Source organism: Carcharodon carcharias, chromosome 19, assembly GCF_017639515.1.
Source record: "Carcharodon carcharias isolate sCarCar2 chromosome 19, sCarCar2.pri, whole genome shotgun sequence".
Classification (NCBI taxonomy): Eukaryota; Metazoa; Chordata; class Chondrichthyes; order Lamniformes; family Lamnidae; genus Carcharodon; species Carcharodon carcharias.
The window spans coordinates 94297064-94324181 of NC_054485.1; the positions used below are offsets into that span (position 1 = coordinate 94297064).

The 27118-nt window shown below is 42.7% G+C and overlaps 2 protein-coding genes across 6 annotated transcripts in view; one reads left to right on the forward strand and one right to left on the reverse strand.

Moving 5' to 3' along the window:
- Positions 1 to 22527, forward strand: part of LOC121291639 (RNA-binding protein 4B-like) — a 109199-nt gene extending 86672 nt beyond the window's left edge. For 2 of the 4 annotated variants that reach the window (XM_041213100.1, XM_041213103.1), the window contains exon 4: positions 22072 to 22527. In XM_041213100.1, the coding sequence (XP_041069034.1) occupies positions 22072 to 22173 (102 nt within the window). In that variant the 3' untranslated portion in view covers positions 22174 to 22527. Of the gene's footprint in view, positions 1 to 13225; positions 13256 to 22071 lie in introns of all 4 variants that reach the window. The other 2 variants (XR_005946042.1, XM_041213099.1) reach the window with 2 other exon arrangements.
- Positions 8433 to 27118, reverse strand: part of LOC121291642 (T-lymphocyte surface antigen Ly-9-like) — a 38870-nt gene continuing 20184 nt past the window's right edge. Inside the window, exons 2-6 of one of the 2 annotated variants that reach the window (XM_041213107.1) lie at positions 24818 to 25144; positions 21556 to 21843; positions 18176 to 18301; positions 13055 to 13128; positions 8433 to 9199 (exon numbers count right to left, since the gene is read on the reverse strand). In XM_041213107.1, coding sequence (XP_041069041.1) covers positions 9017 to 9199; positions 13055 to 13128; positions 18176 to 18301; positions 21556 to 21843; positions 24818 to 25144 — 998 coding nt within the window. In that variant the 3' untranslated portion in view covers positions 8433 to 9016. The remainder of the gene's footprint in view (positions 9200 to 13054; positions 13129 to 18175; positions 18302 to 21555; positions 21844 to 24817; positions 25145 to 27118) is intronic. The other variant, XM_041213108.1, reaches the window with a different exon arrangement.

Sequence of the window (27118 nt, forward strand, 5' to 3'; positions counted from 1 at the left end):
GGCGTTGGAACAGCAACTAAGTGTCTTGAGTCAGGAAGATGGGCGACACAGAACGTCAGTGTGCAAGTACCAATGTTTGAACTTGTTTGCTGTCGTGGGATCGTAAAGTCAAAACCGACATGGGAAAGTTAAAACAGAGTGTCAATTTATAAATGTCGGAAGTGCCATTTGTCATAACTCAAAAGTCGTAAAGTCAAGGATCGCGTGTACTCTAAAACAGCCTAGAGTAACCACAGAAGAGGGGTGTAGAAAAAAATAGTTCAGAAGACTATCACAAGATGAAATATTTACATTTGTGCTCTCAAATTGTACGATTTGAAAAACATAGGCATTTGGACAATTAAATAGTGGTAACAATGATGAAAGCATTGCAAAGTTAGAAACGGGCTCTTACATATTTGATTGTGGTAATTAGGAGCTGCAGTCCACACAGATTAGTGGTTTCTCAATGATTGATAAACCAAGAGACTGCAATTTCTTACTACTGTTACTTCCTGCTGTGCAGTAAAACACTGAATGAGGTAAACAGCTTGGCAGAGACTTGGCGCGTCTCAGCTCAGATTCGGATCTACTTTGACAGATCATTGGGCCCTCTTACTGTTTATTGAGAGGCAGCTTTACATTAGAAAAATTGTGCTCCTGTTTTGTGCGAGTTCAGTCTTTGAATTTATATAAGTAATTGCTGCAACAAGAAGCAATTTAACTATCTTCTTAGACAACAGACAAAGATACAAATGCAAAATGATTATTTTATAAACATTGCTGTTTCATAAACTTTAGTTTGGGGAACACCAATAACTAACTCACTTGAAGTTCACTTTTGCAGTTTGTCATCTTAATCTTTCACTGTTGTCATGACTCACTGCGGATAGTGCACTGTAATATCAAGCCCCACTGATCCCCGAGCTGAGACAAATGCGAAAAGTTTGACTAGGCCACCAAATTGCCCAATTCTGCCTAACTGTTTAATCTAGGCTAACAGAATATGAGCACTAGGTTTGTAAACTTAAGTAAATAACTGTTTATTAAACAAACTATGCTTAACCAGTGGCAAAAGAAAGAAATATGAACTGCTAACTTTTAACTTTATAAATTAAACTCTGTTCCTTCTTAACCCCTACACACACAAACACAGACACTCAAACACATAAGACATACAAAACATGGATTTTAAGGGTGAGGTAAAGCAGTTGAATAGAACCAATCTGGATTATGGGATTAGATGGGTTGATTTTGATTGATGCCTTCCGAAATTCCTTGCAGTTCGTTGTTGATGACACGAGATGGTCTTCCAGCACTTTCAGTCTGTAGTTCACTGTTTGAAAACTTGCTTTTCAATTTCTCTACTGGTGATTTTCCCCCTTTTCCCCTTGACAGGGGGTATTTTCAGAGAGAGCAGGTTGCAGAGATATGAAGAAACAGCCAGCTAGCTAGCTTTGAAGATTTATTTAATCTTATACACACTGGAGAGAGAGGACTTAGGTGTGTTCTCTTTGCAGGCTAGGATCTCTCTGCTCACAGCTATCACATAAAATCTTAGTCACCTGATCAGGAGCCAATTAAAACATTGTTGCTAGGCAAAACAAAAACAGAATTACCTGGAAAAACTCAGCAGGTCTGGCAGCATCGGCGGAGAAGAGAAGAGTTGACGTTTCGAGTCCTTATGCTAGGCAGTTCCCCTTTCCAACACCATGCTGCCCAACCTGGCACCCTTTGTTCCAGGAAATAGCAACTTGTATATTCCATATCCTGTTCCAGGGAACATGTCTTTTAATTGTAGATAAAAACAAAAAAACTGCGGATGCTGGAAATCCAAAACAAAAACAGAATTACCTGGAAAAACTCAGCAGGTCTGGCAGCATCGGCGGAGAAGAAAAGAGTTGACGTTTCGAGTCCTCATGACCCTTCGACAGAACAGTTCTGTCGAAGGGTCATGAGGACTCGAAACGTCAACTCTTTTCTTCTCCGCCGATGCTGCCAGACCTGCTGAGTTTTTCCAGGTAATTCTGTTTTTCTTTTAATTGTAGCCCTGGTAGTTTTAAAGTCACAGTCCAAGAAAATAAATTATATGTTCTTTACAATAGTCCAACAGAAATAAAGAGATTATTACACTGTTCCTTAGACTCTCACTGTTTTGCACCTGCATTACCAGACATGTGGTAGTAAAGTTCTGTGCTTACGTTTCATCCCAAGGTGATATTACAGTCTTGTAAATTTTTGGAAATGCCTTCTATTGTTGCAGTCTGCTTGAGTGCTATTCCAGTCTGGCTGAGAGTTGACCGTTGTCTGAGCATTATTCATGACTTAGGTTGGATAGAAAGGGTAAGCAATCATTGACTCTTGCTCATTGGTATATGCCTTTTTTAGCCTGTTCTGATGTGTAGTCATTGAGAATGGCAAACTCTTTACACATTCTAGAGAGTCAGGCGATGAAGGATAGATCTGGAGCCTAGTCTTTACATGCTCATAGGCTTTTATTTACAGAGATACACATTACAAACATAGTTTGAGTCTGTTTCTATAGGAGTTCCAGGGCATAACAGCAGGAGTTCCTCAGGGTAGTATCCTAGGCCCAACCATCTTCAGCTGCTTCACCAATGACCTTCCTTCCATAAGATCGGAAGTGGGGATGTTCGCTGATAGTTGCACAATGTTCAGTACCATTCATGACTCCTCAGATACTGAAACAGTCCATGTCCAAGTGCAGCAAAACCTGGACAATACTCAGGCCTGGGCTGACAAGTGGTAAGTAACATTTGCACTGCACAACGTCAGGCAATGACCATCTCCAGCAACAGAGAATCTAACCATTGCCCCAGACATTCAATGGCATTACCATCGCTGAATCCCCCAATTATCGACATCCTGGAAGTTACCATTGACCAGAAACTGAACTGGACAAGCCATACAAGTACTATGGCTCCAAGAGCAGGTCAGAGGCTAGGAATCCTGTGGCAAGTAACTCACCTCCTGACTCCCCAAAGCTCGTCCATCATCTACAAGGCACAAGTCAGGAGTTGATGGAATACTCTCCACTTGCCTGGATGAGTGCAGCTCCAACAACACTCAAGAAGCTTGACAGGACAAAGCAGGCTGCTTGATTGGCACCCTATCCACAAACGTTCACTCCCTCCACCACCAATGCACAGAGGCAGCAGTGTGTACTATCTACAAAATGCACTGCCAGAATTCACTAAGGAGGCTTAGCCAGCACTTTCCAAAGCCACAATCGCTACCATCTAGAATTTCAAGGGCAGCAGACAGATGGGAACACCACCCCTTGGAAGTTTCCCTCCAAGCCACTCATTATCCTGACTTGGAAATATATTGCCATTCCTTCACTGTTGCTGGGTCAAAATCCTGGAATTCCCTCCCTAATAGCACTGTGGGTGTAGCTACACCACATGGACTGCAGTGGTTCAAGAAGGCAGTTCACCACTATCTTCTCGAGGGCAATTAGAGATGGGCAATGAATGCTGGCCTAGCCAGCGCCACCACCAGCCCATGAATGAATTTTTAAAAAGCACATGAATTACCACTACTTGAATACAATTAAACACCCTATTAGCATACAATTAACAACCATTGCTTCACTTCAGTTTAATAATCTAGATGTAAACCACCATTTGCAAAACCTGAAACCCAGTGGTCTCACATTTCACATCCAGCAGCTTTGCAGGTTGGCTACTTGTTTTAGAACTTACCCCATTTCCATTTCCTGGTAGGGTCATTGCATTAGGCTCTCCTCTAGGAACTATATATATAACATTAGAGTTCAATTCTTTCTTCAAAAAATGTTAATTAAAAGCAATTTTGCATACTTCAATTTTTCCCAGACTTATGATGCCACGTAAATCATGTAAAGTGCATGTCCCACTGCGACCTCATCATAACTACTACTTACATACGTCACTGGGTTTTAGATTTTAATTAGAAAAAACCCTGAGTTATGAAATGTAACTCAAAACAGTATGGGCCATCGCCACAGCTATTAAATTCCACCCACTGTCTTCGCAATCCTCAAAGTCTGTGTACAGAACAAAACTTCATTTATTGCCACACAGGATTACTACATATAGAGATAATCTCGTTGTGTGGTTATCCAGTGCTACACCTGATCTCTCGATCGCACAACAGCATCAAATGATAACCCTGAAGGGGTTGGAGAACTGATCCTCCTGACTCACAGATCTTGGCGGAGGACTCCTACGCTGCAGTTCATGCATTTTTAACACATTTCCTTTTTATGGTTGTGCTGGACTCTGGCTGCTGACTGCAGAGATGTGCCTTGGGATAGATGATCAGTGTTTAATCAGGTGCTAACACCTTGTCATCTTTATTTGTATTTTAATACTCTCTCCTTAAGTTTCTTTGAACCAAAGAAAATCTGTTCTCAATGAATCCTTTATTAAAATAAACAGCTTCCATAGGCAAGTGATTGTGGCTATCTCTGGCATTCTATTTTACAACCTGAGAAGGAATAGCTTGCATTAATGTAGCCTTTTATATTTTACACACACAGTAAAAGATCTCCCAAAGTATTGCGCACAGGGAGTAAAAAACAAGGAAAAATTTTTGGGAAGCCATTTCTCTGCGGCACGGGCTTGAGAATTGGGAAATGAGCCAACTTAGAGCGCAGCCAAGCATTATTAATGAGGCTATCTGACAAATGTGTCAACAGATGTCCTCATTAGGAATGCTTGGCTGAGCTCCAAGACTGGTAAAGGGACTCAGCCCTGTGGGGTGCTGTTTATATAACATTAAGGGGACTGCTAGCTTTGTTTAATCAACAATTCTATTAGCTTGTAATGATTTAATCTTTCTTTGAAGTGGTTTTTCAATGCCTGTGTGTTTATTTGTACAAGTTAAGAGGATGAGACTTTCACAGCCTATGTTTGGTAGACAGTTTTATGAGTACGTAAGATGGGTTATGTTTTTGGAAGGGATTTTTGAACGTTTGATTTGTTTTTTTTAATTTCATGAGCATTCCAAAGACTTGCCAGTGTAAAATGGTTCATTGGTTTTGTACCTAGTGCATACTGGGTGATTGGGCATGGGGAGTCATGTGTGGTATCAGAGGCATGGGAGACATGGAGGCAGCATAGGAGATATGGAAGGGCATGGGATATATGAGGGGAGGATAAGGTGTGAGGAGTAGAGGGCCTAACAACCATATTAAAAACTGATGTCTCAATAAACAGGAGTGCAATTTCTAACCTGCCAGCCTCATCATCCACCTGCCTCTGTTGTCACCTCGGGAGATGGCAACCCCTGACTGCAACCTGTGCCTGTCTCCTCGATATGAAAGTACGCTAGCTGGGCTCTGCCAGGACAGAGGTGGGATTGCGGAGTTGGGAAAATTCCTGTCTCCCAATTCCTGCCTCAAAGACAAAAACCTGGCCCCTTAAATCTGTGCTGTCTTGTTACAGACTCTCCTCCCAGTCTAAACAATTTCTTCCTTTGTACTCTATGAAAATCCCTCATAATTTTTAGCACCCTTATTAAATCCCCTTTCATTTTTAGGGAGAATTACCCCAGCATCTCTACTGTCTCCCTGAAATCTTTTAATCCTGATATCATTCTAGTATAGCTCCTCTACACCCTCCCTAAGGCCTTGAAATCCTTCCTGAAGTGAGGTGCGTGGAGTGGAACACAGTGGGCCAAATCGGAGTGGTGATCACCCTCATTGCTACTGTGCGCCTTTTTTTTTAACACAGTGCTGGAGCTCTGCATTTCTCACCTGAACCTCCAAACTGGGCCTCGTCAGAAATGCAGAGCATGCCTGTTCTTGGAGTCCTTTCTCATAGGGCAGGACCTTCAGGGGAAGCCAAGCCATGCCCCATTTTACAGTACTAGCTGCCGTATTTTTGTAAGTCTCCATTTACTAACACAGTGAAAAGCTTTGGGACCTTTAGATAACTTTCACACTATGTTAGTGAACAAGTATGAGTGAGGTAAGTGGGTAGGACGTAAGGTGACAGGGTGGTAGGGTGCCAGCTGTTTAGAGTGTCAGGTGGCAATGTGGTAGGTGGCAGGGTGGATAGAGTGACAGGGTGATATGTGGCAAAGTGATGGATGATAGGGTGATGGGTGGCAGCGTGGTATGTGGCAGGTAGGGTGCCAACTGAGTAGGGTGGCAAAGTGCTGAGGTCAGATCAGAGGGGAGTCAGATGGTGAGCGGGTTCAGAGGGTTGCGGAGGGGAGAGTGGAGAGTTGGTGGGGAAGGTCAGTTGTATAGTAATCAAGGACTTAGATTTTTTCTTCCACCTGTAACATTTCCTGGATAACTATGCAGGTAAGTGAGTCGGAACCCTCCTAAGTCTCCAACTCTACTTCAGAGTTGAAGACTTTTTTGAAAGGTTTCGAACGCAAGGGAATTGCCCATTGAAAGTTGAAACTTCCCAGGCAATTCCTGCAGAGTCTTTTGCATTGGGACTTATGAGGGGTTTCCCAACACATCTCCGGGGGTACTACCTGGACACCAGAAGGTCTATTCCAGTTGAGGACTAACCAGTGATTTATAAAAGTTTACCGTAACGAATATAAATCTATGCTGACACATCAGTGCAACACTGAGGGAGTGCTGCGCTGTTGGTGGTGTCATCATTTAGTTGTAACATTAAACTGATATCTGCCTTCCCAAGTGAATGTAAAAAAGAGAGCAGGAAATCCTCCCTGGTGTCCTGGTCAATATTTACCCCTCAAATAACATTACACATTGGTCATCACAATATCTTACTGCTGTTGTAGAACTGTTGCTGTGTGCAAATTAGCTGTGGTATTTCCTACATTATAATAGTGACTGGAGTTCAGAATTACTTCATTGACTGTTAAGGCAGTGTCAGCTTCTTTTTGGTCTGGCTCAATTCGCAGTTTGTTGTGCTGCTAATCTGTACAGACTAGGTTCAATCTGGTTCTATCAGGGTTTAACAAATCTCAGCCTGATAGCAGTAGGTATAATTATCTTGGGTACTTGTGAATTGGGAGGGAAAGGTCAGTTAATATTCCCACTGCTGATCACTATCCACTGATCCCTGCTGAAAAGTGCATGGGCAGAATTTTTAGCCTCTCGGGCAGGCGAGCCCAACCCAATCTCCGGCAGGCGGGGAGCTGAACCCCGCCAGAGAAGCGGGCCGCACCGCCATTTTACGTGGGCAGGCCAGTTAAGGCCTGCCCCGCCTGACATCCGTCGGGAAGCGCTATGCGCTTCCTGTGCGGATGGGGGGATTCCCCAAAAGCGAGAGTGCGCTCTTTCGCACATGCGAAAGAGTGCACATCGCCCTGAGGCAAAGTACAGCCTCCGGGAGATCGCTTCCACTTTGATAAAGATTAAAAATAGAAAAAAAAATTCCCTAACATGTCCCCCTCATGTGACAATGTCACATGAGATCAGACATGTTCATAATTTACACTATAACTTCATTAAACTTTTACAACCCTGCATGAAATCTCATCCCGCTGGTGGATGAGGTTTCATGTTTTTTCTAATTGCTGCCGGGGCTCCTGGCCTGCCTGCCAACCTTAAGGTTAGATGGGCAGGTCTTTTAGTTGTTTAAATGATCCTGTCAATGGCCTCAATTGGCTATTGACAGGTTGGCGGGCCTGCAGCTGATTTTGCCGCGTCCCCGCCTTCCTGAAAATTTAAATGGGGCGGGATGAGGTCAGGGGTTCAGCCCAACATCATCCCACTTCATTTTACGTGTTGGCGAGCGGGCCCTGCCCCCTGCTCACCGATGGCAAATTTCTGCCTATTTGTGAACATTAAGTGAGGACAAGCTAATACTTACTGTATTACTAAATAACCCACACTCACTCTCTGGTCTCACACATTAAAACTAGTCATTTGGGTGAGATATTGAAGGATGGCCTGGGCTTCAGGAACTCTGCTCCAACAGGAGTTAATGCCCTCAGGAGAGATGAGGTAAAATAAATACTAAAAACAAAACAAAGGAAAACTTAGAAAAGACATGACTGACCTAAACACACCCATCTTGGCACTGATACTCTGAAATCGAAACAATATTAATTTAAAAAGTTGTGACTCAGTTTCAGTCAGCAAATGAGGTGGGGGAAAGAAAATTAAAGCTAGTTAAAGGCACTATTATATGGTCCTGCGTATTTTCTGCAGTACTGTAACATATGGTTAATGGTATACCATTGTTATGGATCAATTTTTCTGTATCAGACCAACAAAGCCTCTTTTGTTGAATGTGCAGCTGCTTCTAAATGCCACTGTTGTCACAGTGAAACAGTGGAAGACAATGGGAACATAGGACAGGATTTTCCAGCCCTGGTCCTGCCAAAGTCAATGGTGATTTGAAAGGCTCGCCGCAGGAGCCGCTGCGGTGGGGCCAGAAAATCCTGGCCATATTCAAGCTGCAAAGAGAAAGAGTGTCTCCTTACATAAGGCAACGACAAGTTAGAGAAATACATAATGCATCAGCTATTTATTAAATGGAGTGCTTAGGACTTTCCCCAGCCCATGACCTGGCTCCTCCCTTCCTTCATTGTAATCAACAGGATGTGCAGACACTGAATGTATTTTCCTCTACTTTGACAATTTAGAAATAAACACAGGAAATGGTGGAAATACACAGCAGTTTTCAGCTCACCTATAACACCTCTCCGACTCATTAACGAATTCTGTCTCTAGGGTGTTTAACTCGTCACCTGCTTCTATGCATGATCATCCAGTATATCTGTGAAGTGCCTTGCAATATATACTTTCTTTAAAAGGTGCTTTCTAAATATAAGATGGTATTGTATCTGAGTCATGCCCTTACCTATTTTCTCACTTTCTCTATCCTCTTTGTTTTACCCAGCGTTCTCTCCTTTCCTTATTCTGACCGCCTTGCTGTGTATTTCCAATATTTTCTGTTTGTATTTCCCTCATTGCATTCAGTCCCAAATATTGAGCCGCCTTTGCACACAAGCAAGCCAATCCAAGTCAGCTGTAAGACCAAGAGCACGGCGAGCAGCAACTACTGGAATTGTTGGGCACAGTTCATGCCCGCTGTTATCTTTTATGTAGCTGTAGATAACAGTCAGGCGTTGGCACTTCTTCCTGTCCTTTCAGCATCACCATCTTGGATGTCGACACATCAGGGTTGAATTTTATCTCATCATATATCGTGGTGAGTTGAACTCCTTGACTTTGCTGCCTTTTGTTTGCATCCAATTGGCATATATGTCCCTGCGACTTGAAAGAAAATAATTTCAGTGCGATATGTTGTTTAACATCAGAGGTTGAACTTTTAGTTACGTGATTCACAATTGGAATACATCTTATAAATGCATCAGGATAATGGAGCGTATTGTTCTCTCAGAGGCGCAATATAGGAGAGCTCGGTAACGTCAAGGTCATGAAGAGGGTTTTCTGCACTCTATGGTATTACAGCGGAACTCTGTACTGTGAGGAATATAGAGGAAGCTCTGCAGTGCAGGGTAATTTAAAGGGAGTTTTGCATTGTGGATATATATACATAGATATATCTCCATAACATCAAAGTATTAATGGAGAGAACTCTGAAATGTCAGGCTGATGTAGGTGGAGCTCCAATTTTTCCTTATTGCTCACCAACGTGACATTTAATTTTAATTTGGAAAAATACTAATGAAATAAATTTAGAATAGCTTGAACACAGGAAGTAACCCAAGGCCTCTCGATGTGTCTTAATCAAAATGTGGTTTTATAAATTATAAAAGCACTGACTGTTCTCACCTTTTCTTGTTCTTATCAGATCAGTCATATATTATTAGTCAGACCCAACACGCTTGCTGTGAAATCAAATGGTGCTAGCACACTGCTGATCCTACAGCCAAGGGGCAGACCACAGTGTGCTGCAGAGCCCATGCCCAGACCCAAGCTGACAGGAACCAATTATGAAATGTGCTTCAATTCTTTATAGCTTCGCTTCAAATTTACCCTCTCTTGACATGAGAAGCTTCTTTGTGGTTTCTCACTGAAGTAAAGCCTCAATTTTCTGATATTGGTGTAGTTAGATTTGCAAAATAACGAGTAGCAGAATTAAAAATAGAAGTAGTTAGACTTCAGCAGACAGCAAGAGAGAGCGACAGAGGATGACCAGGACAGCCACAGGCGAGAAATAACAGAAACAAGTGGAAAAATAATAAGAGAAAAAAATCATTAGGATAGTAACAGAGCACAGTGAGAGAGAGTAAGAGAGAGAACCCCAGAAAGAACAAATAAGAAGAACAGACACAAGATAATTAAAGCAGCAAAAAACACAGAAGACAAAATTGAAAATAAGACAGAAAAGGGGGAGTAACAGACATCAAGAGAATAATAGAGACATAAGGGGAATTTAAACTTAATACCCCAGGGGAAATCCCATGGAATCAAATGGAACATTTGTTTTGCACCCTGCTCAATATTACTCTGCACTGACTTCAACTGTCTGCCAGCATTCCAACTGGTCTAGCCAATTTCCGTACAGGTGGGTCAGGTTAATATTGCTCCTACAGTATAAGAGTAACAGAAAGAGACTCTTATTGAACTCATTGGTCCAAAACGAAATAACTGAAGTGATGACCCATCAGACTTCACGTGTAAAGGAATAGGTAAAGGCAAAGTATAACACTTTAGACATCAGTTTTTTTCTTCATGAGCAGAACAGCTCAGATTACAGATCTGTCATGATTTAACTGAATGGCAGAACATGCTCAAAGGGCTGAATAGCTCACTCTTGTTCCAGTGTTCCTTCAGTCCTTGGCTGCTGCAACTAAGGTACAGGGCTAATACAGGAGATCATGCAAACAGTACTTAAATCTCTTGAGCTGGCCCTGGTTAAAGGCAGACCTTGGTCAAGGTGCACTACCAAAACATTGGTGCAGTAATAAGACGATATTGCCTGGAGAGACATGAAAAAATCAGAAGAATGTGACAATAGAATTTGGCAAATAAGTGTTAGTGCAGTGGAAACCCTCTGACTCAGAAGACAATAGTAGAAGCTTGCAAAATGATGGGAAGCAATGGAAGGTGTCAACATCAGTATTAGTACAATAACAACCCTATGATAAAGGATAAAGAGTATAAAAGCAAAATACTGCAGATGCTGGAGATCTGAAATAAAAACAGAAAATGCAGGAAAAACTGAGCAGGCCTGGCAGCATCTGTGGAGAGGGAAGTAGAGTTAATGTTTTGAGTCCAGTATGACTCCTCTTTGGGAGAACAAATCTTGAATGTTAAATCTCCCCCTTGCTTGAGAATGATTCTAAGCCAAAACTCTCCAAATGGGTGGGGGAAGTGTAGGGTGGTAAAATCTTGCCGAATTTACAATAGGCATTCTGAGTTGAGGCAGCACTGAAAAGAATCAGGGCCTCATCATGATTGGAAGTAGTTAGATCAGTAATAATCTTGCGCTTAGTGTGGACTGTCAGATAAATTTTCCCTTCTCAGTGACACGACTGTTGTTCAAGACAGATTCTGTAGAATTTAGCACTGTCCTTGAAAATGGAATGAACCAGAGACGCCCCACCTGTCACTAGCAGCCTCTGTTGTGCAGACAACAGCTTACTTGACAGTTCTAACATTTCTGCAGGCCTCAAGTTACCAGTTCCATCCTTTATATCTCACTAAAGTTGATCTTTAATTGATCCTGCAACTCCAGGTGCACATCAGAATTTGAGGAAGAATACTGCTTTGTATGCATAGTGTTTGTACAATGCACTGCCAAAATTTACTTTGGAGTTAATGCAAAGCAGATATAGGTGCCAGAGAACAATTCTCAGCTGAACACAAGCATGTCTTTAGGACACTGCAAACATTTAAAGCACAGTCATATTTAAAGCTGCATGCACGGCAGGGTTGCCGTTTGTTAGAGAGTGCTTCAATCCACGCATGGTGGATCCATAATTATTCTTGTTAAGAGTTGCACCTGAAATCCATTGTCAAAATTTGCACAGTGTATCATACAGTTGGCAAAATCTGGCTCCAGCCTTCAACCAACTGACTTTGAGTTGCAGAACTTCCCAAGAAGATACGGACAAACTTCCTCAGAGGACAGAAAGGAAGAAAATGGGATGGAATATTAATTGTGGGTAGTTCTCAGGTATGACCTGGAGGAACTTTAAAGTGACGTTGATGGAAGCTGGGAGAAGCTTATCCACCTATGCTTGGGCTGCTGAATGTCTTATTGAGGACAGAGGAGAATCTGGCTGAAAAATAAGAGTTTGAAAAAAACAAAGGCGATTTAAGCCATTTGTACCATCTTGTTATTGTTCACTAAGAAATCCAGATGTAGGACCAGAACCCACAGTGACTGAAAGGAGCAGTAGGGAAGACAAGGTACATCAGCAAGTATTGGGTAGATAATGTCAATCTTTGGTTTTTATTCTCACATAGGTTGTAGGAGGAAATGAAGGCTGAGTGATAAAGGGAGCTCCATAGTATTCAGGTTCTGAAAAAGAACGCTAAGAGTAGAAGAGTGTGAATTATAACAGTGTGAGGATAAAGGGAGGAGGAAGACCAGTTCATTGGAGCTTAGGAGGAAAAAGAGATGAAAGTTCAGAGGGCAACTCACCACAGTAACATAGATAAAATAGGAAGGGACAGGAAAAGTTGAAGTTATATGTTGGTAGTCAGATAAAATACTTTTTTTCTAATATGAGGTATGAGCTGAGTGTTCAAAGACAACCCCCCTCGCCCCCCACCCCTCAAGGTATGGGAACAGAGTTCATGCTTGTGAAAAAAGGAAGCAAATTAAGAAGCAACAGCTTTGTGTTACTTTTAGAAACCCACAGTGTCTTTGGAGTTGTTGCATGATACATCCTATTGGCACTTCCATTACTAAATGTTTGAGTTATATGAATTGAATGTGATCTGCAGCTTTAATTAATGTTGCTTTTCCCTATTAAAATAGCCAGACGAAGTCAATTGTTAGCATAGCGAAGGCTGTAGAGAATAACACAGCTGGAACACTTTGTGTGGAAGCTACTTGGAAGTAGCACTGAGGAGTTGTCTTGAAAATAAACCAGTTTGAACCAAAAAAAATAATAGCGATAGACCCAACATGGCTTTGCTGCTTGCACTAACCTGGACCCTGGCACAGATCGGTTTCCTGATTTCAGCGTACTGTGCTGGTTCACTTGTCCTTTCAGTGTTAGGAGCTTTGAATAAAAATAATTGCTGTTGGAACCATGTTTGGAAGCACTTTGAAAAACAAAAATAAATTCCCTCCAATTTCCTTCCATCTTTCCTGTGCAGAAGACAACCGGCAATCAAAAGCTGATCCAGGTGAGCCTACTTTTTGTACTACCAGACCTGAGTGTTTTCTAGCAATGCAACCACACAACATCTTAGCTGAATCTGATTGTGCTTCCATTGGAAACCCCTACAAATGTTGTTATGTCACTTCAATGTCTCACCCAGTGATAGTGGCATGTAGGCTCATTCATATGCTGTCATCAGGGGAGTAAAATCCAGTTATGCTTATTTAGTCACATAATTCTATGTGACTGGATGTTGGTGATCATTAAAGAGAGTCCTAAGCCTTATCTCTGAAAAAAAAAAAATGCTAATTTGTGAGATTTGAGAGTCCTCCATTATTCAAAGTAAAGCAAAATTTGGACTGGATACAATGATTACATTTTTGAACTGATACAACCCAGGTAGTAACCCGTGTCTGCTGTATTTGGGAGAAAAGATATGCTCATGACATTAGTTACCCAGTTTTTTTTTAAAGGAAAAAAAATTGTTTGGCCTCGTCACATGTTGCAGCTCCACTACTCCAAAAAAAAAGTACAACGTTTGGATCTAAATTTCCTAAGATTAGCATTCAGTTCAGACAAACTTCACAAGCGCAGTACTAAGCTAAATTAGAGAAAGGGTTAATGCAGTATTTTTGTTGAGAGACCTAGATGAAGCATCAAGGAAAGCATTTCAGGACAGCACCAAAGTTGAAAGGGGAGAAGATTTGATATATCAGAAAGCAATATTTTGATGATACCAACGTTGTAGGCATTATAGGAGGAGGAGAAATCTGAAGGAGCTATTCAGGTCCTGGAAAAGAGTGATTTAAGACTTGGAGACAACATACTGAACCTTTGTGATTTGTGTGAAATTCTATGAACCAGTGACAAAATACGCCATTCAGTCAAATTAATTCATATCAGTGTTTATCTGAATGAGCAGCAGTCCTAATCCCACATGCTTGCCCTGTTCCTGTATCTATCCTTTTTTTACCCTTGAAACATCTTTCTATCCTATTCCTAAAAGCTGGCATGGGGATTTAATTTCCTTGGAATCAACTTCAACAGAACGTTGTTTCCACTGAATCTCCATCAAAGTTATGGCTTTCATCTCCACCAATATCCAGTCACGTAGAGCTATGTGACTAAATTATAATATGTGGACATCACAGCCCTGATGACATTCATTCTATGGTCCCTGCTTCATTCACTCAGTCACTAATTCTGGAAGTACATTTCATAGTCTCACTACTCTCTGTGGACAATTGCTTTTCCTACTCTCTGTCTCAAGTATCTTACTTTTAATCTTATATCCCCTTATTCCAGACCCTTGAGTCATTGGACACAGTGCTGCAAATATCTGCCTCTATGTACTCTCCCATTCCTTGATAACTTTAAACACACAAATCTCCAGCTCTAACAAAAACATCTCAACCTTAAGTCTTCTGTTTTGGTATTTCCTCACTCCACACAGCACCATGGTTAATCTGCATTGTATTCACTCTATTGCCTCTTCATCTTTAGTGACTGTAGAACTAAAATTCTGCACAGTACTCTTAACTGGTCTCATTGATGCTTTATATATATTCGCCATTACATCTCAACTTTTAATTCTGTGCCTCTTGCCACAAAAGCCTGGTATTCCATTAGTTTTTCATGCATCCTAATTTACTTTGAGGTGCTGTTTTTAATGTCTTGTGCACATAAGTTTCCTCTCCTGAATCTTCTACTCTTCCACATCAATCATTTTACTGGAGGAGCATAGGAAAAGGAGGCTGAGAGAATATTTGGAGATTTCAAGAACAGGAAAAGCCCGGACTGCAATAATATGATTCAAGTAGAAAAAAAAAGAGAAATCAGATCTAGAAGTAAGAGAAGGTTCACCTATCAAGCAAGTTTTTCTTTTCTAGTGTTCAGTGGTGCGATAAAGGTGGCTGCAGATCTTGTGCAGTAATGGAGCCCTTGGTTGTCCAGCAGACTGTAATTCTGCTGCGATAAAGTGTTTATCAAATACACTGGCGTATAGCAATACTGCATCAATATTCTAGGGTATGATTTTTAGTTCGGTGGGTGCCCGCGATCGGCAAGCCCGAGCAGCCAAGGAATGGATCCCCGACCACGATCAGACCCCAACTGTGATTTCACACTGGCTGGCCAATTAGCAGCCAGCTTGCATGAACAGCGCGCTGAAAGGCTCAGCGCCGCTGGGGTTGGGGCGGGAGCAGGGCGAATGATGAAGTCAGCGCAGGCACAGGGGAGTGCTCACAGAAAACTCCCTGAAGGCAGAGAGGGTAAGGGAGCTGAAGAATTTAAATGCCACAAATAAAGATTGTAAAACTGGGGGAAAATGCCCACGTATCAGAATCAGTCACCAGAACATATATTCTGAGCAAACATTTTAATTTAAAAAAAAATTAATATCGGAAACCTCATCCCACCCTTGGATGTGGTTTCCTCAAAAAGGGCAAAGGCCGCCTGGCCAATTCACCCACCAGCCAAACATAACAATGAACGGGCAGCGAAAATTATGGTTGATTAATATGTTAATGGTCTTAATAGGCCTCTTAAATGTCGGCAGGTGCGCTGCTGACTCTCACACACGCTCGCCAACTGAAATATCACGCAAGTGCACAATGATGCCAGGACGCTCAGCTGACATCATCATGCGCTATTTCCACTTGGGCATGTCGGGCGCGTGCCTGCACGCTAAGTGAAAAATTCCACCCCAAGTGGTGTTTGACATCTTGGTTCCTTTCCAATTTTTTTGTAGGAACACGTTAAAAACTCGATGCAACCTTTCCCCCCCACCCCCACTCCTGTTCTCTCATCCTCCTTCAAGATCTCATTTTGGGTGCCAGTGTGCCATTAAATCACTGTCAGTTAGTACAATCTGCATACCTACAGTAAACAGAATCTGCTAAGGTGCTTATATTATGGCTACTGATTGTTTATACATGAAGGTGGGAGAAGGGCCTCATTCCACAGGATCCAAGAAATGTCTAAGTTGTTGGTTGATATTTTATAGATAGTTAGAGTTAGTGGCTCACAGATAATGAGCCAGATTTTCAAATGGCCATGAAGGTGGGACTGGAGGCTGCTGAGTAGAAAAATCATCATGGGAGAGTTGCCTCTGGGTCATTTTCAAGGAGGCCAGGTAGGAGGTGCAAAGACAACACCCCCATCCCCCTCACTCCAAGTGGTGGGTAGTCAATTGAAGCAACTAAGGAGTTTACTAAGGCTCTCTCACACCAACTGGAATCTTATAGTCAACAGGCAGGCTCCCCACAGTGGCCAAAACACAGCCAGTGAAAGGAGATGATCTCCCGATGGCAGAACAAGGTGGGAGAGATGGATGTGGAGCAGTGGTAGACTTCGGGATGGAATTTAAACCATCTTGAGGTGTCCTCTCCCTTTTTTACCTGTGGGTTTACCAGGTTGGCCCTCCAGCACTGGGAGCTGTCCACCATCTTTGTTGGATGATAAGTGCATCCTCTGGCCATTAAGTGGCCTTTCATTCAAAAATCACAGCATATGTGTCACAATGCCATGCAGGATCAGAACTTGGAAATGGCCCTGACATCGGTGTCCCAACCCCAGAACAGAAATCCTACCCAGTATATTTCTAATCTTTTGTAGTTGATAAGAAGTCCATATTCTATAGTACATTGGTCAAATCAGTTATGACCTTTATCAGTTGTTATGTCAGTACCACAATGAGTTGCATTCTTCTGCTGTTAGGTGACTAGTTTCAATTTAAGAGCTTTAAAATAAATTAATTTGATACAATCAGTACACAGGTTGAACAGCACCCATTAAACCTTTTTAAAATCATCGAATCAAACTTCTTCTCAAACCAGCAGCCACTTGCTTGATGCAATGGCATAGCATCTGCCAAGGAACTAGGTGTCATGAGCATTGGACTTTGTCCTTTCATCTCAAATCTGGATGGTATGGGATAAAGTCTCAAAGTGCATTAATAACTGTCCTTTCACATCTGGAACTTGATTTCAAACACAATCATTATGGATCAAGTACCAAAGTGTGCTAAGACACAGTCCATTCACTTCTAGGATTCATATTGAAATTCTGCTCAGGAGATTATGTGGTCTCACTCCAGCAGCTCTTACCAACAGTCAGAAGGACTAGATGGTAATTAAAACCAGTGATCCAGCTATGAATGAATGCTGTGATCTTGTGTGAGGAAAACTGTGGGCGGTATTTAATGCATCCTCGCCATATGAAGTTCCAATCAGACACTTAAATGGACAGCGGGATCCTGGGATCTAGGTCTCTGGGGATGGAAGTCCCACTCACAGACAGCTGCCAGCCAATCAGAGGCCGGCCGCTGAGCATTGTAGGCTGTGCCTGCTGGTGGGATGGCAGCTGTCAGTAATGTACCCACCAGAGAGACCCAGGGCCGCTGAAGGACCCAGATGACTGAAGGCAGGTAAGGGGTTGCAAGGCAGGGACTCGCAGGGGAGGAGGTTCAGCAGCAAGGGCAGGCAGGGTGGCTTTCAGTGCTGTACCCTTCCAATGCCAGGTCCCTCAATTAGGCAGTGACTGCCGGACAATAAGGGACAACCCCAACCCCCAAGAGCCTGCAAGCAAGATTTGCTTTTTGGGCTCATAGTATGACGAGTGCCCTGCCCACACTGGGTGAATACCAGTAGTGGCGGATTGAAACCCTGAAGTGTGCATTAATTGCCTACCTAACGTTCTCAGTTGGCAGTAGGGTGGAAAGGCCTTCCACAAGCTGCCGCACCAGACTTAATTGGGGTAGAGGTGGAAAGGCTGCATGTTCCCCACCCGGCACCCTCCTGCCCAATTAAATCCCCTTCCCTGCCTCCAAACTTGCCTTGGGGGTGCGGGGAGGGCATTAAATTCCACCTTATGTGCCCTGCTTAGCAGCTATTAACCACTGGAATTAAACTGTGACACAAAAAGATGAACAATCAAGAGTACCTGCCTTCATTGGGCTTGAGATGTTTCTTCCTCAACACAAAGAATATGGTAATCAGGATGAAAATAAATATAGTAATCCCAGCAATTATTAGGCCGATGTGGAGTTGTTGGTTGCCTCGTGCCTTGTTACCTGAAAAGACGACAACATTTTCACTGTGACTCTATTCATGTGTTAACACATAGGAATGTTAAATAAGTATACCTTAAAAAAATTAAAATAGAAATTGTGGAGGAAATGCAAATTTGTGAAGAGAACTAATAAAAGACCCCAGAATTCCATGTTCATGGGATGGCCTGAGAACTAATCTTTGGGAATAAAAATGGCTGAAGGAAGCATCATGGTCCAGGCCTAGTGTTGAAAATTTCAACACAATAAACACAAGTTGTCCTCTGATATTAGTGTTCAACCTATCATAGAATGTTTACAGCCACAGAAGGAGGCCAATTGACCTATGCCCATGCTGATTCTCTAAGAGCAACTCAAACCAGTCCGATTTCCCTCCCTTTTGCTCATAACCGTGGAAACATTTTCCTCTTCAGATAATTATCCAATACTCTTTGGAAAGCCATGATTGAATCTACTTCCAGCAGATCCTGAAGGCAATGCATTCCAGACCCTAACCACTCGCTGCATGAAAAGGTTTTTTCTCATGTTGCCTGATAATGAATGACTGTTTGCCTTAATTCCAAAATCCAAGATTAATCCTAAATGCAAGCCTCTTCAAGACAAAAATGGTAAGATAAAAGGACAGCCTGGTCATCAGTAAGTGCAGCAGTCAATGGCACACAGCATAGATTCCTGCTCAATGATTCTCTCGTTCTCTGCTTGTTTTTGACTTGTGATTTTTCCAATTAAAGCCATAGTGTTCTGACCCCGAATATCTTTCTTCTGACTCAAATAATTCAGAAAAGCTTGCTTGCAACTAATTTCATATGGTAGTTTAGCCCAAATTCGGGAAAAAATGAAATGCCAAAGCTGAAGGCTTAAGCAGATGTAAATGATAATGGACCAGTTACAGCTATTGATAATCCGATTCTTGTAGTTCTGACTCAGGCAAAGTTAAAGGCATTAATTTTAAAGCAGGGAGTATAGGGAGTTAGATAAGGGCAGAGAGGTGGTAATTGGTTTGGCAAGGCAGCCTTCTTATGGCCTATTCTGACAAGTTTCCATTGCCAGCTTATTGAGTTTGACTGAAGAATAATTTTAATCTTCTGAAGGCGAAGGCTTGAGCCGATAAATGGCAAGTAACATTCGCGCCACACAGGTGCCAGGCAATAACCATCTCCAACAAGCAGGAATCTAAACATCTCCCCTTGAGATTCAATGTCATTACCATTGCTGAATCCTCCATCAGCATCCTGAGGTGTTACCTTTGACCAGAAACTTAACTGGACCTGTGACTACAAGAGCAGGTCAGAGGCTGGGAATTCTGCAGCAATTAACTCACCCCTTGACTCCCCAAAGCCTGTTCACCATCTACAAGGCACAAGTCAGGAGTTTGATGGAATATTCTCCACTTGCCTGGATGAGTGCGACTCCAACAACACTCAAGAGGTTCGACACCATCCAGGAGAAAGCAGCCCAATTGATTTGCACCCCGTCCACCACCTTAACAGTCACTTCCTCCACCACCGACACAGTGGCAGCAAAGTGTACTATATACAAAATGCACTGCAGCAACTCACCAAGGCTCTTTCGAAATCAGCTTCCAAACCCACCAACAAGGACAAGGGCAGCAGATGCATGAGAACATTACCACCTCTAAGCCCCTGCCCCCCCCCCACCCAAGCCATACACCAACTTGACCTGTAACTTGGAAGGGACACTGTTCCTTCACTATCACTGGGTCAAAATCTTGGAACCACCTCTCTAGAAGCACTGTGGGTGTACCTACACCTCATGTACTATAGCAGTTCAAGAAGGCAGCTCACCCCCACCTTCTCAAGGGCAATTAGGGATAGGCAATAAATGCTGGCCTAGCCAATTGACTTCCCACATCCTGTGAAATAATAAATTTTAAGAAATACACCGACTCATGTAGAAGTACGGTTCCATAGATGTCAGCCACATTCTGGTAGCAAAGCCATCTAGACAGGGAGGGGTAATCATATCCTAACCCGGCACTTGGGAGATTCATGGGATCGGGTGAATCTCCAGTTTTACACCATGCCCAATGACATCAATGGAAAGTAAAGTTGGGCAGGGTGCACCGGATCTCTTCAGTTTGCTGAGGTCAGGTTAAGTTAAAATTTCATTCACTGCCCCACCACAAGTATGAACAAGCTATTTGACTCTTGGCTATCACCAAATGTTCATACAGGTGTGCGTTTTCCGGCAGGGTATCACCAGAAAATGGTGAGGAGTGGGAGCACTTGCTATTTTATTCCCTTTCCTTAGTCTACTGATACAATCCGTTTATAGTGCCCTTCCCATCACCCTGGCATCTTGCTTGTCTGTGAAACTCAATTAAACATTTATTGGAGGTATCAAGGAAAATGCATGAGTCAGATCTTCCAATCAGCGGCGATACTGTGCATATTGCTGTTGCCTGCGGAGATCATTCCCTGCTTACCTTTGTGGACACTTTCAGCCAGGACTCCCGATCCTGGCTGGAAAAAAGCTATGGCGCAGCAATCTAGGATAAAAGTGACGAAGAGGAGCAGCGCCGAGGAGAATCCTCTGTTTTACAACATTATCTGCATATTCAGATAAGTTTTTAAAAGTCTCAAGTACTTTAGTGGGTGTGTGGGTCATGGGATAAGAGTGGGTAGTCGGGGTTGGATAGGGGCTGGGTACTTGTGTCAGGTTGGTGGGGGAGGGGGTTTGTTGGGTCAGGGGTGTGGGTGGTCAGGTTGGGGGTTGGGATTAGGTGTGGATTGAATTGCACTGTTAATCAATGAGTTATACAAGATATTAAATAGTGTATAATTTCTAGGGTAAGCAGCGCATAACCAACCCAAGAAATCAGTGCAAGAGACATTATCCTGGTGTTCCGGGCAACACAAATTGACTCATCAAAAGTTTAAACTTCCCTGGCAATTACAGCACTTGTGTGCTTATCAGGATTTCTTTATGGTCCCGATGCTTACCAGCAACTTGAGTAACTGATGGGGGCGGCAGTCTTGCAGTCTTACATAGAACTGCTATTGAATTTAATAATGCTATAATTTTGAGTAAATCCACTTCCAGGAGCGAAATGGAAAAAGCAAAGGAAGATTCACACTTAGACTCCAAATGCCTCTTTGCAAGCAACAGTCCATCCAGTACCCATGAAACTGTCCCCAGCAAGATTCAGTGCTATCAGAATAGAAGGGAAGAAAACTGGGAAAAGATATCTTTCACTGCTTCTGGAAACTGCAGCATTAAAAAGATATAGCACAAACCTTCCATGTCACATTCCATTGCGAGATCAATGCTCTCCGCCTCCTCACTAATAGGGTTTTTCACTGTGCATTTGTAAATTGTGTTGTTATCATGTAGATTTAAGGACACTTCCAGATTCCACACATTGTTGGGCATACTGTGTGGCTCACCAGATGTGATCATCTCTGCTCCTCTCCACCAGGTGTAGCTCAGATCACTGTTGTTTTCCATGACACAGCTCAGGCTAACATTACAGATCCCATTAGAGGAGACATTGTTTATCTGTATTGTTGGATTTGATAAACGTTCTGTTTAAAGAAAAGCACAAGTAAAATTGATGATACAAGATATAGAAGGTAGGTGGATATCAGGGAATGTGTTTCCCAGACATGGTATAATGGAACTTGTTTGATCAGTTTGGTGGATCAGTGAAGGATTTCCAAGAGCTTCTTTCCTAATCTGGCCTAAGTTTCTTTGCCTTTCAATAACAATACAGGAGAAGATCAATTGACCATCTTTTATTTAATCCCCCACAGAAAAAGCAACAGAAGCTAATGCTCCTGACTCCCTCAGTAAGGAGCCTTGTGATCAGAAGCTGGAAGCTACTACTTTGGACAAATGAAGGAACTCACAGATAACAGCGGCAACCCACCTGCCTCAAGAGACCTTGTACATCGTAGATTCAAAATCTTGGAACCCCAACCTAACAGCACTATGGGAATACCTTCACTACAGGGACTGCAGGAGGTCACAAAGACCATCAACCACCACCTTCTCAAGGACAACTATGGATGGGCGATAAATATTTGGTCCAAATGACAATGGCAATGGCCACACTGAGAATGAATTAAAAATAATATTGTTCTGTACTACACCATTCCCTCTTAATGTCCATCTAATCTGTGGACGTTTACACTGTTTCTTGTCCAAAGCAATGACAGCTTGCATGTATATTGTGCCTTGAACATAATAAAACATCTCATGGCACTTCACAGGAACGTTATCAAAGAAAAATTGAAGGGAAATTAGGTTTAGGCAGTAAATGCTGGCCTTGCCAGCAATGATCACATCCCTCAAATGAACAAAAAAAAATACATTTTAAGGAGCATCTTGAAGGAAGGAAAAAGTGGAATGATTTCGGGAGAGAATTTCAAAGCTTAGGGGGTAGACAGCTGAAGGAATGTTCATCAAGGGTGAAGCAATTAAAATTAGGCATGTACAAGAGAGTGAGTTAGAATAAGTAATTAGCTGCAGCCCACAAATGGCAATAGGCATACATCTTGATTAGTGATATACAATTGGTCATATAGATTGAGGGGCACCTCTCCACATCAATCATGGGGCAAGGCAAGCCTCCACGAACTATGGCAACCAGTACAGGGATTTGAACCTATGCCGTTAGTATCACTCTATAGCCATCTATCCAACTGAGCTAACAAGTACAGATATCTTAGAAGGTTTTTGGGTTGGAACAGATTACAGAGATAGAGAAGGGTGAGGCCATGGAAGGATTTGAACATGATGTAATTTTGAAAATCAAGGCAGTGCTCAACTGGAAACCAGTGTAAGGCAGCAAGCACAGTGGGTTGATGGGTGAATGAGATTTATTGCGAGCAAGGGTATTGCGGGAGAGTTTTCCCGCATTGTACTGAATATCTCTGATGCTGGGTGCAGGGTATTAATGTTATTTATCTTTTCTAGCCTGTCCTTTCTGCCACTTCTCAATGGATAAGTTTCTTTTTAAAAAAATAACATATGAGGAGATCTTGTGGCACAGTGGTAGAGCCCTGCCTCTGAGTCAGAAGCCCAGGGTTCATGTCCAACCCCAGGGCTTGATGGCCAAGGAAGGTGTGTTCATAATGTGACCAGACAAGGTTGAGCATCATCTTGTAAATCCTTCGAACATATGCTAATAGAAAGCTGTAAGACCAGGAGAGATTCCTGGTCACCCATGTGATGGAAAGAAATTGGAACCTCTACTACCACTATCCAGAGCTCCAGGCTAGAGCATGCATATAAAAATGTAAGCCAGGCTCCTTGGCGGGGGGCGGGGGGCTGTTTGGTTCAGTTGGCTGGATGGCCAGTGTGGATCAGATTGATGCCAAACAGCTTGGGTTTCAGTCCCTACCTTACCCATTGTGTGGTTTGTGGCACTGTGGGTTGGAGCTGCCTTTGAGCAGATAACTGAAGATGAATCTACCTTTTAGGGTGAATTTTATTGAGGGATTGTTATGATTTGGGACTTTTTGCCACATAGTAGTTTTTAAGAAGTTGTTTTAAATATTACATTTGAAAAGCACATCCGAAAGGGCAGAAGGAAGTCTTAAGTTGTGTATGTGAAGTGTAGGATTGAGGAAACGAGCACGCCAGTTCTGCAACACTTGAAATTCAATGCAAGATGCAGGCACTCACTTCCATTTTGACACATTTTAAAGAGGCAAGATTGATTGGATGATATTCTGTCAGCAGAAAACATGCTAGTTCGGCCCCTGCCTTGGCAAAAATATAATATTCTTTCATGTGGGTGGGCACCTAACTGGGAAATGTTGGATCAATTGAGCATTTACAGCAGCACCTTTTTAAAAAATATGATCTCCATCTGCAGTGTTCTCAGAACAGCTGGACACTGCTCTGATATTTCTGCTCTTGCACAGCTCCAATGCCCTCACTGCACAGTAAATGGCATGGTGTCTAACCTTTTTATGCCAATGAGCCCATTCTCAAGATTTGGGATGGAGTCGACAGGCCAGTTGGAAGTCTAACCCTGGTATACTTGTGACAATAAAGCATGTCTTCAGGAAATTCGTCCTTCTTGATGCATGAATGATGGCAGGATGATGGTCTAAGTCTTCCTGCTCTCAGGTTTACTTTTGCCTTTGATAAGCACAGAAAGTATGAAACAGGATGACATCCTTCCATGATATTTATGGCAAAATTTGCTTTGATATGATATTCCAGCTGCTTGCATTATGTATATACATCAAAAGTCAGAATTTCAGGGAATATTCTCCTGGGTCTGACACAAACACAACAAAAAATTGGGTGGGTTAGAGGTCACTTGCATAGAGGAACCAGTCTAATTTTCCTACATTAACATATACTTAAAAACAGCACAGGTTCCTTTGCAGGCATGCATGCCAACCCATCTGATTTTCCAGTATTCATTCCATCCACGTGATCCAAGGCACTTGGGCACAAGTCCAAGAATATCTTTCCAATCACCTTTAAACATATAAGGATGGTTAGGTCAGAGAAGGCATTCTTTAATTAAAATGACATTACCGTAAACTCGCAGTTCCACCACTTCCTCGTGAACGTCCTGTTCTGATCTTGCATTAGTTTCATACCAACCTTGGTCACTTTTTATTAGGGTCTGTATTTCCAGGCTGTAGTCAGTAAGGTTTAACCTGACCCTCTGTCCAAGGTCATTGTTACATTCTGCTGGGCTGTTTCGAGTTTTTGTACATATTTGAATCTTTTTTGGAGTGGATAAGCTTCTGAAGTCCCAGGTAATTATCAAAGGGTCTGTCCATGGTAAATTTACCGGTAAAGTAACTGACTGTCCCAGAATTCCATTCACCTGCAGATTCCCATCAGCCTGTCCCAGACCTGGAACATAAACAGAAGGAAAAGCCATGAATGTCTTTAGTTCTGGTTTGTTTGCACTTGCCGCTTTACTGCATGCCTTCCTTTGCTGTGGTTCCTAAACTGATGCCGAACAAACTCTCCAATAACTTGGTGTAATGTCTTTTGTAAAGTCCCTTTTTGCAGAGAGCGTGTGCCTGATCCCACAGATATTCCCCCTCTGCAGGATTATTGCAAGAAGAAGAAACTTGGGATCTTTTTACACCCCTGTTAAGTTTATACCCCACCCCAATTCGGAAACACATCTCAGAGTTACACAAACACTGATATAGCATCAGTCAGAAATCAGGGCTCTTAAAGTTAGAGAAATCTTCAGTGTGAGAATTTAACACATGATTCTTATATCCAAATCATCGATTCACAGCAAAACATAAACAGAAATAAAAATTTGCACTTATATAGTGCCTTTCACAATCTCCAAAAGCACTTTATAGCCAATGAAGTACTTTGTAAGGTGTATTCACTGTTGTAGGAAATGCAGCAGCCAGTTTTCATATAGTAAGCTCCCACAAAAAAACAACAATGAGATGATGACCAAATAACCTGTTTCAATGATGTTGGTTGAAGGATAACTTAATCATGACACTGGGGAAAACTCCACTACTCTTCTTCAAAATAATGCGAAGGACATATTTTACAGTTACTGGAGAGAACAGACAGGGCCTTTAACCATCGTCCCATCAGAAAGACCACAGTGCAACTCCCCCAGTACTGAACAGTTTTTTTTATTATTGTTCACAGGATGTGGGTTTCACTGGCTGGGCCAGCATTTATTACCCATCCCTAGTTGCCCTTAAGAAGGTGGTGGTGAGCTGCCTTCTTGAACTGCTGCAGTCCATGTGGTGTAGGTACACCCACAGTGCTGTTGGGGAGGGAGTTCCAGGATTTTGATCCAGCGACAGTGAAGGAACGGCGATATATTTCCAAGTCAGGATGGCAAGTGACTTGGAGGGGAACTTCCACGTGGTGGTGCTCCTACCTAACCGCTGCCCTTGTCCTTCTAGATGGTAGTGGGTTTGGAAGGTGCTGTCGAAGGAGCCTTGGTGAATTCCTGCAGTGCATCTAATGTCAGCCTAAATTTTGTGGTCAACACCCTGGAGTAGGGTTTAAAACCACCACCTTCATTTGAGATGAAAGTGTTACTACAGCTTAAATTCTCAAAACACATGGCCATAATGAATGAACAAATGGCCTAAGTACATTCCTTTTTACATGTAGAATCAAAGGAAGGCATTTGAACCTCAGAAATCAGGTTTGGGTTGAATGGAAGCTTAAAGTGTTAAAAATCTGAATCATGACATGCACAAACTTCTAGTTTTGAGTAATGGGGTCAGGGTAAGAGTAGAGTGATGAACCTGCACCCAGGAGGTGGATGGCAATTTAAATATAAATAAGTTGGCAGCCTTACATTGATGCACAATTTTAAATTTAACCCTGACCATTCAGATGATCCAGGTCTTGGCAGCTGAAAGAATGTGAAGGCAGCTAGAACCAAGAGGCAAGTACCTCTTCACTTAACTGCTAAACCCAGAATAAATGCCGCACCAAGCCCTCAAGATCCGACACTCCCTTGACCATTCCAATCTCCCCGACCCACCCAACAAAGGCTCTGGCCCCTCCCTGAGGCCTCTTATCTCATGCCTGAGGACTCAAATCTCAACCCTTTCTGGTAGCGCACCCCCCCCCCTCCCCCCACCCCCCAACATCCTCCTGCCTCTGGCTTCTGGTCCCAAAGGCATCCTCTCACCCATCCGCTGCCAACGACCTCCGACACAAAGTCCCCATCTTCAATTCTGCTGTGCACTCCAACCACCCCCCCTGCACCACCACCATCTTGCTCTCCACGGTTTCTGATCTCTAACCCCTACCCTCTCAGTCTCCTATTTCCAAATCACCCTCTTCCTACCCCACTGCCCTCAGATTCCTTCCCCCTTTGCA